This window comes from Pleurodeles waltl, chromosome 1_2 (genome assembly GCF_031143425.1).
Source record: "Pleurodeles waltl isolate 20211129_DDA chromosome 1_2, aPleWal1.hap1.20221129, whole genome shotgun sequence".
Taxonomy (NCBI): Eukaryota; Metazoa; Chordata; class Amphibia; order Caudata; family Salamandridae; genus Pleurodeles; species Pleurodeles waltl.
In genome coordinates this window covers 1,307,962,840-1,307,980,992 of record NC_090437.1, presented here as the reverse complement: position 1 = coordinate 1,307,980,992, position 18,153 = coordinate 1,307,962,840, and the positions used below count along the sequence as shown (strand labels likewise).

Sequence of the window (18,153 nt, the reverse complement as noted above, 5' to 3'; positions counted from 1 at the left end):
AAAGGTCCAGCGCTGAGAGCTATTGCTGATGGACTCTTGGCGGGCAGCCAGAACATGCATTTTTTGTTAAAAATGTATTTAAAAGTTTTCCAAAATGGACGAGGTCACGTTGAGCATGCATAGAAAGAAGAAGTGTGTTCGATAAAGAAGGCTTTGATACCAACAAGCATTGGCAATTCAATAGGTCTGGCGATGGGGCTGCCTATATTGCTTTGGCTTTGTCAATGTTTGTTTTGTTTTGTTTTGTCGTGGTTTTTGTAAGACTTTATTGCTGGAGGATGCACTGGTTCCTTGCTACTCTAAAAAAATGAGTAAAAGCAAAAATATTGTTTGTTTTTAAATGCACATATTGCCTTAGTAGTCCCTACTACAGAAACGAATTACTTTGTGTGCTGATGTTCTCCTTGTGAAAGAGCAGAACGCCATTAGTCCCAGGGACATTAGCCAATAGCTGAAGTGGGCTGACCCTCTGTCCAATGGTGTATGCTGTAGTGGGTGGAAGAAAAATGTGAATGACTCAAAAACAAACCAATGGATGAAGAGAGCTACCTGAAAGCTCCTGTAAGCATATGATATATGTATAATTTCAATAAAATGTAACTTTCTTCGCTAACGACAGATGATGAATTGACCTTCCTCCTTTTTGTTGCTTTCTACTTCAAGGTGCCATCAGCAAATGGTGCAGAGCAGATGCCAGGGCCGCCCGAAGGATACATTTCTGAATGCTCACTTTCATGAAATGAAGATACTCACTGCATTTAGACTTATTTGAGCAGGTACTGAAAACTGAATTTCAAATTATTTTATTTGGGTGCTTCATTTCTTTTTTATAATAATGCTGCCCTTCTTCACTCTTTGAACTCTTCTGACAATATCTGAATTTGGAACCAGCTGTACAACCTCACTCACTAAGCACAACATGTATGTTTTAAATATAGAGAAACCATCATTTATTACCATTGACTCTAGTAGCAGCCGTTCACACATCCCCTTTATAAAGGCCCTCGTCCGGTCCAGGAGTTAACTGGGTGATAGGAAATCAAAAAGTTACTCAGTATCCTCTGTGACCCGGGTAAGAGTCCTACGCTGCTGGTACTTACATTGATGCACATCTGCAAGTAAAGCGCACCCTGGGTGTGACGTTCTAGAATATGCCTGAATATTCTACAACCTGCACACATGGAGGAAATGTGGTGCCCCGGAGCACTTGCCCGACTGCGCGTGCCAAGCTAAGCCCTTCCTAAAGCTAATCACATGAGGTATCCACCCAGTTGGTCCCAAAAGCCCTTCCCCTGCCACCACTTGGAGTCATCCTCTTCCCCCTGCCCTCACCATAAACCCTCCTCCTCACTTCAGCCAATCACTGCCCTCACCATAAACCCTCCTCCTCACCTCAGCCAGTCACTGCCCTCACCATAAACCCTTCCCCTCACTTCAGCCAATCACAAGGGGACAGCCATGATTTGCATATTACACGGTCAGCATGCCATGCCTGAACCTATACCAACTGTGGCGTGAATACATTCTTTAGTGAAGGTAGGAACTGTAAAACCTAATGTCACCATTTGCTCTATGTTCATTTCCTGTAATGCCAATGTAATAATTTACTCTAAAATGCCACTGTGCCATAATGAAAATGCAGTGGCAGATTTTCCAGTTGTTTTCTCCCTGAGAAAACATTGTGAATGCTGTTTCATCATTTGTTACTATACACATTGCTTGGGGTTCGAATCCAGGCATGGATATGAGTCGTCCCACCAGTAATCAGGCCAAGCATATAACCGATAAATTAGAGATAATTTTTTTATTATCACACATAATGCACTAACTACATTTGTAATTACTATCGTACCTAGGACAGGAAAGAATAAATTAAAATAATAAGACAAGAAAACATTGATCTCTTTGCCGATTGTTATTGTGTGGCTGCCCAGTAGGCATTGGGTGTGATGGGCCACTTGCTGGTGGACCTTTTTTGTCCGGCCCAGTCCTGTCTGTCCCTTCCTCTCCTCCCCCTCTCTCTTTATCGGCATATATTGTCCTCTTTCGTTGGGAGAGTCCGAGCCACCAGCAAGCGGACGACATTTCGACCGCTGCTCCCAAACGCGCCGAATAACTGCTGCGCTGATACGCAGGGTGGCTGCTGCATGTAGAACTAAGAGGTTCCTCAAAACACACTCAGAAATGAAGTTTCTAGGTGTCCTGTTGAAATGTCTAAAGATTTGGGCCAAGTCCTCCATTCTTTTGAAGTTGTAGAGCATCTCTTGGTGTTGGGTCGGCCATCGCTAGTCATTAGAGGTAACGTCAATGTCCTCTCCGTTGGGCTGTTTGGTGGCCAGCCGCCATCTGTTGATGTGGTGGGAGCCCTTCTTCTTCTGTTCTGATTCTGGCCCCTCCTCTTCCAGTTTTTGCCTCTTGTATTTCGTCCGCCTGTTTTGGAACCACACCTTCACCTGCAGAGGACAGAAGGAAAGTGCTTGTTAGAATACGGACAATTACCAAAATTCCAGGTGACCAGTTGAAGCTGCATGAAGATAGAGTCCACGTCAACATATAAACCAATGGATGACTAGTTCATTAGAGTACTAAGTTCGCATTAACAAACTCCACATTCAATTATTCAATCATATTAGTAAGAAGTCTAGGCTTGCGTACCTAAATACAAAACACTTCCTTTATAAAGTCAAAGGGGGTTATTCTAACTTTGGAGGAGTGTTAATCCGTCCCAAAAGTGACGGTAAAGTGACGGATATACCACCAGCCATATTACGAGTTCCATAGGATATAATGGACTCGTAATACGGCTGGTGGTAAATCCGTCACTTTTCCATCACTTTTGGGACGGATTAACACCTCCTCCAAAGTTAGAATAACCCCCAAAGTGTTTTTTAACTTTTTGACTTCTTTGGACCCCCACTGAATCGCAACTGGAAGCTGGGGACCCCTGCCTAAGCAGTTTCTAATATTTGAACCTCAAAACAATGCAAAAAAAACAGAACTAAGGGCCTAACTAACTAACAGTTACAACTCATAACTTTACGACTGTGGAGTGTCCGCAGGGTGGAATCTCCACGGTTGGGAAAAAACTTTGTACGTCGAGCCGTACAGAGATTCCACACCGACTAGAGATTCTGCCCCAAGTGCAGAGACTCTGCCCCGACTGCAGACTCTCTGCAGTCGTAAAGTTACGAGTGGTAACTCTGTTAGTGAATTAGGCCCTAAGTATGCATCAAACAAATTCACAAATTATGAAATATTTTATTTCGTTCACAAAAAAAATGCAAAAAATGAAATTTTAATTCCAACAGGAAGCTTAGAACTTTTCAAAATGTAGTTTTATTTCTAAAAGGCGAAGCAATTTGCTAGACTCCAGACTATTACTTGGTCTTTTGAGTGTTCCCTTGTGCCCATGAGATGCTCTTCTGACTGGTCTCTATTGATGATGTATGAGTAAACATATGATAAACTATAGCTCCTTCTTAGCACAGATATTCCCTGTGCCTGGAAATCAATAATAATTGATAGTTGTATTTCTCTTTATATGCATATACAATCTTGTATGACCTAAAATATAAAAATGTCATTATTTGAATGTTGTCTTTATTTATTTATTTATTTATTTATGTGTTTGTTTATTTATTGTCTTAATGGCCCCTTTAGTTATCTCATCTCCAAACCGGACCATATAGCGGGTGCGCAGTTTGGCAGGTCGAAATTTCAACCTCAATATAGCGGTGTAACTACCACTGTACGATCTTAGGGAACAACTGTTTGTTGTTCCGATAAAATAGATCAACAACTATCGATCGAGGACTAGTAAAATGTGGAGCCGAAACCCTTTTTATGATGTAACCCCAATCCCTACATATTGACCAACAGTCAGATCACCCAACTTTCCCAGATACCAATATACTCAATCAATCAATCAGTTTTTGTAAAGCGCGGCTTCTCACCCGTTCGGGTCTCAAGGTGCTGGAGGGAAGGGAGGCCTAAGGGCTTGGTTTAGAGTTGGGAGGTAATGGAAGATCTGGCAACTTCTGGAACAAATGTCAGATTGGGGAAGCAATAATCTAGTGCAGGAAATTGCAACAGTAAATCTTCCTCCATGTTTAGTTCTTCCAGCAGAAAATTTAGCATTTAGCAGCCCACGCCCTGACACAGATTCTCAACAACTGCTAGTTCGTGAGGATTTTAACCTGGAAAGATTCGAAATGCTGTAGAAAAACTAAGGGACAGATTTACTAATCTTTCACGCAACCCACTGTAAAAAGGCAACTTGCTGTGCTGCGTTGCGTGAAAGAGGGAGAGCAGAAATGTGCCATATATACTAAGATAAGGCACACTTGTGCTCTCTTATAACGCTGACGCATCACAGTGAAAGGGTGCCTGCGTTACAAGGGGAATTCTTTTTGTGCGGATTGCAGCACACATTGAAAGAGGAAATAATGAGGATTTAAAAAAAAGAGTTTTCTGCTCGTTACGCCATCCTCTGGGAGGCACAGCAATTTTATGCAATCCCTGGTTTGCAAACCTTTATAAATTTGGGATTGCGTGAAATCCAGCGTAAACCACTGCAATGTGTTACTTTTTTTACAATATATGTACCCACGCAAGGTGGCGGAAATCGCCTTTGTGTGGCTCTGTAAATTTCTACTGGAATTTTCCTTCATGGATGTGCCGCAAAAGTGTTGCAACCACGACGCAAAATGTTAGGAAATGTGGCCTTAAAAGTTTAAATACCACACATGCTGAGCTTAAGTGTGAGATATGCAGTAAAAAGTGCATTTCATGAAGCATGAAAGTGTTAAAAGAGACTAGGGGGGTCATTACAACCCTGGCAGATGGTGTTAAAGCGGCGGTAAGACCGCCAACAGGCTGGCGGTCTTTTTTTGAGTATTATGACCATGGCGGTTACCGCCATGGTCATCCGCCGCTTCACCGTTCTGCCCGCCAGGGCGGAGACAACCGCTGGGCTGGAGACCTGGGTCTCCAGCCCGGCAGCCGTCACAATACCGCCACCGGTATTTCGACCCGGCTTACCGCTGTGGATTTCCAGCGGTAGGAACCGCCATGAAATCCATGGCGGTAAGCCCTATCAGTGCCAGGGAACTCCCACCCCCACCCCGACTCCCTCCCCTACACCCCCCACTACCCCTGCCACCCCCCAAAGGTGGCAGGGCCCCCCTCCCCACCCCGACCCCCAACATCACATAACTCACACACGACACGCACGCAGGCACCACCAACACACATACACGCACACACACCAACATACATGTCTACATCCACACACTCAGTCAGACACGCACACCCATATACAGACATACACGCACTCATTCCCAACACACGCAACACACCCGCAAGCATACATGCACTCACACCCCCCCTCTACATACACAGACGCACACCCCCATGCACCCACACAACACACAACACCCCTCCACCCCCCTCCCCTAACGGACGATCGACTTACCTTGTCCGTCGATCCTCCGGGAGGGGACGGGAGCCATGGGGGCTGCTCCGCCGACACCACACCGCCAACAGAACACTGCTACGCCGAATCACAGGACGTGATTCGCTGGGCGGTGTTCTGTTGGGGTGGCGGTGGAGGTGGAGCAACCTCCACTTCCCCGCCGCCCGCCAGTATGGCTGTTGGCAGCTCTCCGTTGTAAAAAGGACGGAGAGCAGCCAACAGTCATAATACGCCGAGCGGCAAACCGCCACTATTGGCGGTCTTCCGCACGGCGGTCCCTCGGCGGTCTTGTTAAAAGACCGCCGAGGTTGTAATGACCACCTAGGCCTTCTGCAGCAATTAGAAGATACCTCTGTGCCCAGAGTCTTCCACAAGGAAATTGAGCTATAACGTTAAACTAGACTACTTGTAAATGGATGAGAAGCAGGGATGATGAATGAGAAGTAGTGATGATGGATGAGAAGTAGGGATGATGTATGATGGATGAGAAGTAGGAATGATGGATGAGAAGTAGGGATGATGTATGATGGATGAGAAGCAGGGATGATGGAGGAGATGTAGGGATGATGGATGGGAAGTAGGGATGAGATGCAGGGATGATGGATGAGAAGTAGGGATGAGATGCAGGGATGAGAAGTAGAGATGATGGTAGAGAAGTAGGGATGATGGATGAGAAGTAGGGATGATGTATGATGGATGAGAAGTAGGGATGATGGAAGAGAAGTAGGGATGATGTAGGGATGAGATTCAGGGATGAGAAGTAGGGATGATGGATGAGAAGTAGAGATGATGTATGATGGATGAGAAGTAGGGATGATGGTTTAGAAGTAGGGTTGATGGATGAGAAGTATGGATGATCTTTGATGGATGAGAAGTAGGGATGATGGATGAGAAGCAGGGATGAGAAGTAGGAATGAGGAGTGAGGAATAAGGATGTCCTAAAATGGATGCTGTATACTTGACAGCGCCTCTACCGACAACCTGGGGAGGCTGCTCTTAAAGCATGAATATGTGGATCCAGCAAGCGACCTGCCCGGCAGACCAACCTGTAGAACTGTGATGGAGGGAACTTTGTGCCATGATGCACGTGAGGGATGCTAACCAGTGTGCTGTGGGCTCAAGGCGCTACACTTCACAGGCGCTTTCAAAGTGATGGGTGTACGTACAATGAATGCTCGGGTCTCGCGCCTTGTCGAGATATTATTTTATGTTGTGTTGCATTGTGCTCCATTGTGTTGTGATAGTTCAGCTGGTGAAATGCGTTTTATTTTCTTAATTCCCAGCCTGAAAACTACAGTCATGGGCTGGAATAAACAATAAACCACTGTGGGGTGGGCAGGGAACACCCCCTAAACTTGGAAAGGGTGTTAGGGGAGACGTTTCCCCACAAGGAAAATAACTACGTGTGGAGAAAAAAACACGTCAGCATGTGAAAAGTCGCATTTGCAAATCCACTTGCGCGAATGTACGCCGACCACTTTCTCACGTGTAACTGAAAACCTGCGGCTCTCCCAGCTTCCCAATACTCACTGAATCTGAGAATCTACAAAAAAAGCCAGGTTTACTCCCACAGGTCTGTTTTAGATCCGCCCTTCGCTGTTTTGGGGTGGCCATCCTCTCGTGCGTAAAGAGGTCCTTCGACGACGGCGCCCAGAAGCCCATGTTTGTTGCTGTCTCTGGTGTTGGTTCGAGGCCTCGGGCTCCTATGTCGGTAATGCCCCGTAGTACAGGCGAGGTCCTCCGTCCTTTGTCGCGGTATAACGCGTGTTTGTGTGGCCTGCCCTGTCAGCATGTCCGGCTGTCACCTGCCCTCGGGGCCCGGGCCGGCTGGGCCACCTTCCCAGGCCTGCCCGCCTCTGGCACAGGAGAAACATCCTCTGTTTACTGTTTTTGGCTGCACCTCGACCATGGCGAGGTGTTTATATCACAAAAGGCCTGGTTAAGGGGGTCCGATCTGTCAGCGGCCCTGGCGATAAAAGGGACCCCCGGCGGCGGGGTCACTGGACGCTGACAGAGCTCACCCCTGCTGCCCGCTGGCATCTTTAACAAGACGCCCAGGGATGGCAGGAGATCCCAGGGGATGCCCTGCACAGGCAGCCCTGCCAAGCTTCCCAGGTCCATGCGTGATGTGCTGCTCCAGTCCAGGTGTTTTATCCTTGGAATTTTGGAACTTGTAGTTTTGTTTATTCCATTATAAAACAGGACTACAAGTGCCAGCGTTCAGAGGAAAACACCTGGACTGGAGCAGCACGTTACGCATGGGCCTGGGAAACGGGCAGTTCTATAGAGGCTGCTGTGTCACCCTCAGGGGCCCTCAAGGTGGTCTGCACAAGTGAGGTCCCCCGCTTAAAGGTACCCGTGGCCAGCAGGGCCTTCCGGGTCTGCCAGGGAGAGGTGTCCTGCCCAAACTGGAGTCAGGAGAGCTAGTGACGTCAAGCAAAGTGACGGGGACCCCATTCAGGACTTTTGGAACACAGTAACATCACCTATAGTGCTGAGAAATGGCACAAGTGCGCTATGAAGCACTATATAAAACAAGTTGTTATTACTAGTGATAGACCGAGGCCTTGGCCGACTAAAGTGGCCCCTTGTCCCACAAGGCCAGCCCACCATGCACAACACCTGCGCCACAGGGGCTCCAGGAACCTGCGTCACTCCCCTGACAAGCACGTCACGGGACTGGTTTTATTCGCTGGACTGATAACAAAACTCCCTTTCTTAGAGACTACAACGCTAATGTGAAGGGGGAGACGGTGGAGGGGAGCATCTGATTCCCGGGGTACTTACTGAACCTTCGATTGTCTGATATTCACATCAGGGACCAAATGCATGAGTATTTTTGTGTATGGAATTTTAAGAGGCGGACACTCACGCAGTCAGAAATGTGGCCTAAAAATGTTTGTTTGCTCTCTCCATCCCCCACCATGTGGGAGCCTGTGCACCATTAATGCCCCCGTTGGAGCCTGTCCACCCTTAGTGCCCCACGTGGTAGCATGTCCCACATTAATGCCCACTGTGGGAGCCTGTCCACCATTAATGTCTCCTGTGGGAGCCTGTCCACCATTAATACCCGTGTGGGAGCCTGCCCATCATTAATGCTCCCCGTGGGAGCCTGTCCACCCTTAATGCCCCCCGTGGGAGTCTGACCCACCATTAATGTCCCCTGTGGGAGCCTGTCCATCACTAAATGCCCCTATGGGAGCCTGTCCATCACTAATGCCCCTATGGGAGCCTGTCCACCATTAATGCCCCCTGTGGGAGCCTGTCCACCATTAATGCCCCTCGTGGTAGCATGTCCCCCATTATTGCCCCCCGTGGGGGCCTGTCCCCCATTATTGCCCCCCGTGGGGGCCTGTCCACCATTAATGCCCCTCGTGTTAGCATGTCCCCCATTATTGCCCCCCGTTGGGGCCTGTCCACCATTAATGCCCCCCGTGGGGGCCTGTCCACCATTAATGCCCCCGTGGGGGCCTGTCCACCATTAATGCCCCCCGTGGGGGCCGTCCACCATTAATGCCCCTCGTGTTAGCATGTCCCCCATTATTGCCCCCCGTGGGGGCCTGTCCACCATTAATGCCCCCCGTGGGGGCCTGTCCACCATTAATGCCCCCGTGGGGGCCTGTCCACCATTAATGCCCCCAGTGGGGGCCGTCCACCATTAATGCCCCTCGTGTTAGCATGTCCCCCAGTATTGCCCCCCGAGGGGGCCTGTCCACCATTAATGCCCCCCGTGGGGGCCTGTCCACCATTAATGCCCCCGTGGGAGCCTGTCCATTGCCCCTGCCCACTAGTTGAGGCGTGTCCATCGCTCCTGTCCACCAGCTGGAGAATGTCCATCGCCGACACACGTCCCAAGCAGGGCCAAGGGCCACGAGGATGCAGTCTGGTCCCCACCCAGTGGCGACCGCGAGGAGACGCGTTGTCCACTTCCTTCAAATAGTGATGTCCAGCGCATGCGCAGGAGAGCCAGATCCAGTCCAGATTTTCGGGACAACCACTGGCAATGCAAATGCTTTCCATTTAGGCAAATTGTATGTCAGTGTGTCTCTTGTGGCTGTGCGTAGGTCCCCGCCAAGCGTGTTCCAGTTACGCACCCCCGTATAAAGAGCCAATAGGAATGAGGCGCCGCTCCTTCCTAGGAGGGGCCTAGATACCCATCTCTAGGGCCGTGATCCTGCCATGCCCGGGAATGAGAAAGGGGGGAGGCGTGCTCTGGTAGAAGGTGTTATCAGGGACATCTTAAGGGTTTGGGGGACCCCGGGTCAAACGTATCTTGAGAGCCCCTATTCGGAACAGCTTTACATTTATGGCCCGGTGTCATCTCTTTCGTGCCCTCTTTGGCCAGGTCACTGACACAAGACAGTCACACTGGTCCAGATCCTAAATGTGTTTACCTCCAACACTCAGGGATAGTGATGTGTGTTTTCAGTACTGTGGCACAGCAGCTGCTCACCAACATTGCTGCAAATAGCCCCTGTGACACCCCCCATTTCTCATATGTGAGGTCCTGTTTTCATCTAAAAGAAACTTTTTTATGGATGTTGCATGAAACATAAACACAACATTTCACTGCAAAATGTCTGCAAAAGACTGTCACACATCATCCGCATAAAAAATAAATTAAAGGAAAACAGGATTTAAAACAATCTTTTTTTTAGAATTATTCAAGGACAAGACCCAGCAGAGTTGGCTCTGTCAGGGGCCCATGAAAAGCAAGGGGCCCTGGGCCAGAGCCCTCTTTTCCATTGCTTTTTTTTATAAATTAAATGATAATCTACCTCAATTTGATGTTATCTGGAGTCCCTTCTTAAAACTGTGAATTTTATTCAGACTTTATTTTATAATGGAAAACCTTATTAGATGAACAATTTATTAGTTTCGAATATTGTTTGTTTATATTGAAATTGTGAATTATCATGGCATTCCATCATACGGTATTATTTGTTATTATGTCATAAGCATGTTAGAATTTTTCTTTGTATTATTTATTTTGTGACAATCCAATATTTTATATTCTAAATAATTGTTGTTATAATACCTTTGTACACATTTAATCTGTATGACATATATTGTAATTTTCTGTCTGCATGCCTTTTTGTTAATTTTGTTTGAAAAATGTAATTAAAAAATTGAAATAGAAAAAATCTCTGCGTTCTACCAACGCAGAATGAAAGGTCAGAGGCCAGTTTGCTAGAACCACTTTGACCATGGCCAATGAATCCCAAACATGTGTTCAATGTTGGACCATCAATCCGGAGCCATGCCAGCTCCTCAAGGTATCCATGAGATAAATTTACATACAGGAGATTGAAATAGGCCTCATTTACATATTAAGTCGTCGGCCTGAAGGCCTAGAAGGGTTCAGGCCTAATGGACCTCTCTGCACCCCTCAGAGATGTGCATCTCCAGGAGACAAGGAACAAATCCTGTTATTCTGAAGAATTTGCCGAACGTCCGAATTTGCTCCAGAATAAAATATTGGGAAAAAAAAGTGAGATCAAGCTAAAATGATGTTAAAATGCTTATTTTCCATGGTAAATGTCTGAAGCTGCTGCAAAGAAATTAGGCGCAATTTCATGTATCAGCAAAGAAAACATATTTAAGCAGAATTCATTGGGTGAGAAGATGGTGTGAAGGCAATTACACACGCTGGCGGGTTCCGAGATATGCAGCGCGAAGCACCAGCTCTCATTTGGCCCAATTCCTCGCAATGTGAAAATGCAAACTCTGCATATTTAATGTTCAGTTTTTTTTTAGCTCCCAGATCATATGTATCTGATTTGATATGGAGCTGCGGAGGTCTTGGCTTCGTTACAGTGGATCTGGGGTGATTTTGGGGTACCGCCGGATGAGCACAAATGTTGGCGTACCCTAGAATGGCCAATAAAATGTGCAAGTGGGATGCACACCCATTTAGTTTGTAAAATGGTTCAGTCCAGCTGTGTAGTTATCAAGGGCAATCAGAAAAGGAGGTTGGTAGGGCTGACCTGAGTGCCACCAGTGGTAAGTGCCACCATGCCACTAGTGGTAAGGGCCACAAGGGCGCGGGGTCCAAGCCACTGTCTGTTGCACCAAGATGAGTTAAATTGCAGAGAGATGGCCACTTACAGTCATTCCTTTGTGCCAAAGATGTAGACAGAGATGGGGTAACTGTAGCTTGCCCCTCGAATTCTGAAATGGTGAATTCTGTGTATAGCGCTGTACACCGCTACACATGTAATGGTGCGCAAGGCCTTTTTGGGCTGCTACGCATGAAAGGGAGAGGTCAGGAATGCGCCACATTTAACATTATATGGTGCAATCCTGCCCTCTCCTTGTGCTGGCCCACAATGTGCTGCCTAGTGCCAACATAGGCACACGTGCACCCTGGTGCAAGGGTGCCTTTGTTGTAGGCAGGATTGTTTTATGCAGGAAGGGGCACATTCCTGCACAAAAACAATCCTCGGAGGCGCTTTCCTGTTTTGGAGTAAGAGGAAAAAACAAGTAGAAATCAAATATTTGTCCCTGTTGTGTCTCTGGTGTTGAGGTGCGCACCTCTGACGCATTCCAAGGTCTGCCAGTGTTGGTAAATCTAGTAATGCATCAGAATGCATGGGTGGATGCCTGGGAACACCTACACTTCACCCATGGAATGCACCCACCATGCAGTGAAATGCAAGGCAACGACTTGCACTGACTTGCATTATTCTAGATTTAACAAGCCAAGAGTGGCCTTGAGTGGCTTCATAAATCTGAAACTAGGTTTTGTGTCATCCTTGGTCGCCTTGATTGGCGGAAGGGTGAAGCAAAACATTGATACATTTTGCCCTCAACGTAAGAAATATATGTCTGCAATGCAACACACAAAGCTTTAAACGGCTAACACCGTCTGTCATCAGGGCTTCGTTATCGCCCGTGCGCTCATTGCCATACATGGAATCACTAGGTGGTGTGCTAACGAAACATGGGATCTCATTTCTGAAACGTGCTGACGATACTGGCATTTATGTTTAGATTACAATCGATGTTGCTGAAGCCTCCAGGCGCTTACGTTCTCCCTTTCGGCTATACAGTATTGAATGCTCAAAAAGAAATTAAAGCTAATGCTCAAAAACCGTGGGCTATAATTATGGCCTGGTTTGCGTCGCTCCACGCAGCGTGGTGCGAGAGCAGTGCTTAATTTGTGCTTGTTGTTTCCGGTGCTGAGCACCAGCACTTATTTTTGAGGGGCAGCACTTATTTTTCTGCCTCAAGCATTTACTGCGAGCAAAAGACACACATGGGAAAGACGGAGAAAGAGAAAAACGAAAAAGCGTCACAAAGGGAGAAAGCTGCAGGAGTGAGCTGAAGGGGCATGGAGTGGGTGTAAATGGATTGAAGGGGCTCAGGACTGCTTCAGGATTACGCTGCCTCAGTATTCCGTGTTTGCATATTTAATTGCAGCAGTCGCATGTTTCAGAGGAGGATTTTTGGGCTCCGGCATGTTTTTATTTACAAATTAAGCACTGTACAAGAGCAACGCAAACCTTATGAAGCTAGGCAAGGCCACCTTGTGTGGCTTCATTTGTCTTGAGTAATGTAACGCAGAGAAAATCATTATGCTGCATTATTCTGCGCCAGGAAGGCGTTTCCATGGGTGTTGCGTGAGTGTTCCCATGCAACATCCATGGATTTTGACGCATCCCTATATTTACAAGAACTTGTAAACCTGAGAACATGCGAAAAAGATATGCTTCCCCGGGAGAGGCGTAACCAGGACAAATATGTTAATTTCTCCTTGTTTTCACCTCTTTCTAGAAAAGCCTGAGTGCCAGTGTGAAGTGGCAGGAGTTAAAATATGAAAGACTTGGCGTTTTGCAACGGAACTAAGGCTCAGTCTGGCATGAGCAAGCACTGCCCAACAGATCTTCTCTTACTCAGGTGTGCTGTCCCGCCCAACTTAGATGAGTCTGATGTTCAAAGAGCTATTCTGCCCCTTCGCTGCACTTTCTGTATAGGCCAATTACCAGCGTGATCACCCAAATGAGGCTCCTGCCCACTGCTAGAGCTCCTTCCTGTGTCCAGCCAGAGCGCCCAAGGAAGGCTCCTGCCCACTGCTAGCGCTCGTTCCTGTGCCTAGCCAGAGCACCCAAGGCTCCTGCCCACTGCTAGAGCTCGTTCCTGTGCCTAGCCAGAGCACCCAAGGCTACTGCCCCCTGCTAGAGCTTGTTCATGTGCCTAGCCAGAGCACTCAAGGCTACTGCCCCCTGCTAGAGCTCATTCCTGTGTCTAGCCAGAGCACCCAAGGCTTCTGCCCACTGCTAGTGCTCGTTCCTGTGTCTAGCCAGAGTACCCAAGACTCCTGCCCACTGCGAGAGCTCGTTCCTGTGTCCAGCCAGAGCGCCCAAGGAAGGCTCCTGCCCACTGCTAGGGCCCGTTTCTGTGTCTAGCCAGAGCACCCAAGGCTCCTGCCCACTGCTAGCGCTCGTTCCTGTGTCTAGCCAGAGCACCCAAGGCTGCTGCCCACTGCTAGAGCTCATTCCTGTGCCTAGCCAGAGCACCCAAGGCTCCTGCCCACTGCTAGAGCTCATTCCTGTGCCTAGCAAGAGCACCCAAGGAAGGCTCCTGCCCACTGCTAGTGCCTGTTCCTGTGCCTAGCCTGGGCGTCCAAGGGTCCTGCCCACTGCTAGAGCTCATTCCTGTGGCTAGCCAGAGCACTCAAGACTCCTGCCCACTGCTAGAGGTCATTCCTGTGCCTAGCCAGAGCACCCAAGGAAGGCTCCTGCCCACTGCCAGCGCCTGTTCCTGTGCCTAGCCAGAGCACCCAAGGAAGGCTCCTGCCCACTACTAACGCCCAGTCCTGTGTCTAGCCAGAGCACCCAAGAAGGCTCCTGCCCACTGTACCCATTCTTGCGTCTACTTTTACCACCCAAGGAAGTCTCCTGCCCACGTCTTGTGTCCATCATAGCGCCCAGAGGCTCCTGGAAGACTCTCGAAGAGCTAAGATCACCAAAGCAAACCTTTCTCCACCAGGGTTGGGCACCGGGCACGCTCCAGCCTGCCTCCAGAGCTTTCTGGGTCCCTCCTCTGGTAATTACCTGCCTCTGATTATCTGCACACCTTACGCCAGCGAACACCAGGTGCCGTCAGTGGCTTAACAAAGGTCCCCGCGGTGCGGAGGGGGCGAGGGGGCGGTGTGGGTACCACCAGGGAACCCCTCAGCAGAGCATACCTTTGAACCCATAACTTTTGAACCCTGACTGCCACTGCAGCCCTGTGCGAAGCTTCTTTACTGGAGTCAGCTACTGCCAAGTCAACGAGCTCTCCCAGCCCAAAGGGGAGGCAGCTCAGTGGGTGATTGCACAAGCTGCAGAGGTACACGTGTAACTAGCAGTAACCAGTCCTGGGTGCCAGCAGCGTCCGCCCGCATCTCATTCCGCGAGATCGACACAGTCAGTGCCAAGTCTGTGGGATAAATGCACAAAACAAGCGAAAAGCGCCAAGACGCGCCGGAGGGAGCAGTGTGCGCTCTGCAACCTCGGCTCGCTCATAAGCATGAACGAGTCATACACGTAAGGTCGGGATAACATGCCAGCATGGCATCTGGGACATCTTCAAAGTACACATGTGGGTGTCAACAACATGTGCAATTAAAGGTCAGGCTCTTCGAAGCGCTTACCAGGAAAGAAAAAACAAACACTTGCAAACTCAACAGGTCTGGCTCTGTTAGTATAAGGAGATACAATAGTGGCTTATTGTGATAGGACAGGGAGATAAAACAGTGATGTAGTGTGATAGGACAGTGTGATAGAATACTGTTATAGAGTGATAGGACAGTGTGATAGAATAGGACAGTGTGATAGAATACTGTTGTAGTGTGAGTGGACAGTGTGATAGAATACTGTTGTAGAGTGATAGGACAGTGTGATAGAATACTGTTGTAGTGTGATAGGACAGTGTGATAGAATACTGTTGTAGTGTGAGTGGACAGTGTGATAGAATACTGTTGTAGAGTGATAGGACAGTGTGACAGAATACTGTTGTAGAGTGATAGGACAGTGTGATAGAATAGGACAGTGTGATAGAATACTGTTGTAGAGTGATAGGACAGTGTGATAGAATAGGACAGTGTGATAGAATACTGTTGTAGTGTGATAGGACAGTGTGATAGAATACTGTTGTAGTGTGAGTGGACAGTGTGATAAAATACTGTTGTAGTGTGATAGGACAGTGTGACAGAATACTGTTGTAGAGCGAGTGGACAGTGTGATAGAATACTATTCTAGTGTGAGTGGGCAGTGTGATAGAATCCTGTTGTAGTGTGATAGGACAGTGTGATAGAATACTGTTGTAGTGTGATAGGACAGTGTGATAGAATACTGTTGTAGAGTGACAGGACAGTGTGATAGAATACTGTTGTAGTGTGATAGGACAGTGTGATAGAACAGTGGTGTAGTGTGATAGGACAGTGTGATAGAATACTGTTGTAGTGTGATAGAATAGTGGTGGAGTGTGATAGGACAGTGTGACAGAATACTGTTGTAGTGTGATAGGACAGTGTGATAGAATACTGTTGTAGAGTGACAGGACAGTGTGATAGAATACTGTTGTAGTGTGATAGGACAGTGTGATAGAACAGTGGTGTAGTGTGATAGGACAGTGTGATAGAATACTGTTGTAGAGTGACAGGACAGTGTGATAGAATACTGTTGTAGTGTGACAGGACAGTGTGATAGAATAGTGGGGGAGTGTGATAGGACAGTGTGATAGAATACTGTTGTAGTGTGATAGGACAGTGTGATAGAATAGTGGTGTAGTGTGATAGGACATTGTGATAGAATACTGTTGTAGTGTGATAGAATAGTGGTGGAGTGTGATAGGACAGTGTGATAGAATACTGTTGTAGAGTGACAGGACAGTGTGATAGAATACTGTTGTAGTGTGATAGGACAGTGTGATAGAACAGTTATGTAGTGTGATAGGACAGTGTGATAGAATACTGTTGTAGAGTGATAGGACAGTGTGACAGAATACTGTTGTAGTGTGATAGGACAGTGTGATAGAATACTGTTGTAGAGTGATAGGACAGTGTGATAGAATACTGTTGTAGAGTGATAGGACAGTGTGACAGAATACTGTTGTAGTGTGAGTGGACAGTGTGACAGAATAGGACAGTGTGATAGAACAGTTATGTAGTGTGCTAGGACAGTGTGATAGAATATTGTTGTTTTGTGAGTGGACAGTGTGACAGAATAGGACAGTGTGATAGAACAGTGATGTAGTGTGATAGGACAGTGTGATAGAATACTGTTGTAGAGTGTTAGGACAGTATGAAAAAACAGTGATGTAGTGTGATAGGACAGTGTGATAGAATACTGTTGTAGTCTGATAGGACAGTGTGATAGAATAGTGGTGGAGTGTGATAGGACAGTGTGATAGAATACTGTTGTAGTGTGATAGGACAGTGTGATAGAATAGTGGTGGAGTGTGATAGGACAGTGTGACAGAATATTGTTGTAGTGTGATAGGACAGTGTGATAGAATACTGTTGTAGAGTGATAGGACAGTGTGATAGAATACTGTTGTACTGTGATAGGACAGTGTGATAGAATACTGTTGTAGAGTGACAGGACAGTGTGATAGAATACTGTTGTAGAGTGAGTGGACAGTGTGACAGAATAGGACAGTGTGATAGAACAGTGATGTAGTGTGATAGGACAGTGTGATAAAACAGTGATGTAGTGTGATAGGACAGTGTGATAGAATACTGTTGTAGGGTGAGTGGACAGTGTGACAGAATAGGACAGTGTGATAGAACAGTGGTGTAGTGTGATAGGACAGTGTGACAGAATACTGTTGTAGAGTGATAGGACAGTGTGACAGAATAGGACAGTGTGATAGAACAGTGATGTAGTGTGATAGGACAGTGCGATAGAATACTGTTGTAGAGTGATAGGACAGTGTGATAGAATACTGTTGTAGTGTGAGTGGACAGTGTGATAGAATACTGTTGTAGAGTGACAGGACAGTGTGACAGAATACTGTTGTAGAGTGAGTTGACAGTGTGATAGAATACTGTTGTAGTGTGATAGGACAGTGTGATAGAATACTATTCTAGTGTGATAGGACAGTGCGATAGAATACTGTTGTAGTGAGAGTGGACAGTGTGATAAAATACTGTTGTAGTGTGATAGGACAGTGTGATAGAATACTGTTGTAGTGTGATAGGACAGTGTGACAGAATACTGTTGTAGAGTGAGTGGACAGTGTGATAGAATACTGTTGTAGTGTGATAGGATAGTGTGATAGAATAGTGGTGGAGTGTGATAGGACAGTGTGATAGAATACTGTTGTAGAGTGAGTGGACAGTGTGATAGAATACTGTTGTAGTGTGATAGGACAGTGTGATAGAATAGTGGTGGAGTGTGATAGGACAGTGTGATAGAATACTGTTGTAGAGTGAGTGGACAGTGTGATAGAATACTATTGTAGTGTGATAGGACAGTGTGATAGAATAGTGGGGGAGTGTGATAGGACAGTGTGATAGAATACTGTTATAGTGTGAGTGGACAGTGTGACAGAATACTGTTGTAGTGTGATAGAACAGTGGTGTAGTGTGATAGGACAGTGTGATAGAATAGTGGGGGAGTGTGATAGGACAGTGTGATAGAATACTGTTGTAGTGTGAGTGGACAGTGTGATAGAATCCTGTTGTAGTGTGA

General features: G+C 47.1%; 1 protein-coding gene across 1 annotated transcript in view; it reads right to left on the bottom strand.

Annotated features, from left to right (window-relative positions):
* Positions 1–1,790: 1,790 nt before the first annotated feature.
* LOC138250767 (homeobox protein EMX1-like) overlaps positions 1,791–18,153 on the bottom strand; it is a 56,577-nt gene continuing 40,214 nt past the window's right edge. The window contains exon 3 of the mRNA XM_069205594.1: positions 1,791–2,453. Within this exon, the coding sequence (XP_069061695.1) occupies positions 2,286–2,453 (168 nt within the window). The 3' untranslated portion in view covers positions 1,791–2,285. The remainder of the gene's footprint in view (positions 2,454–18,153) is intronic.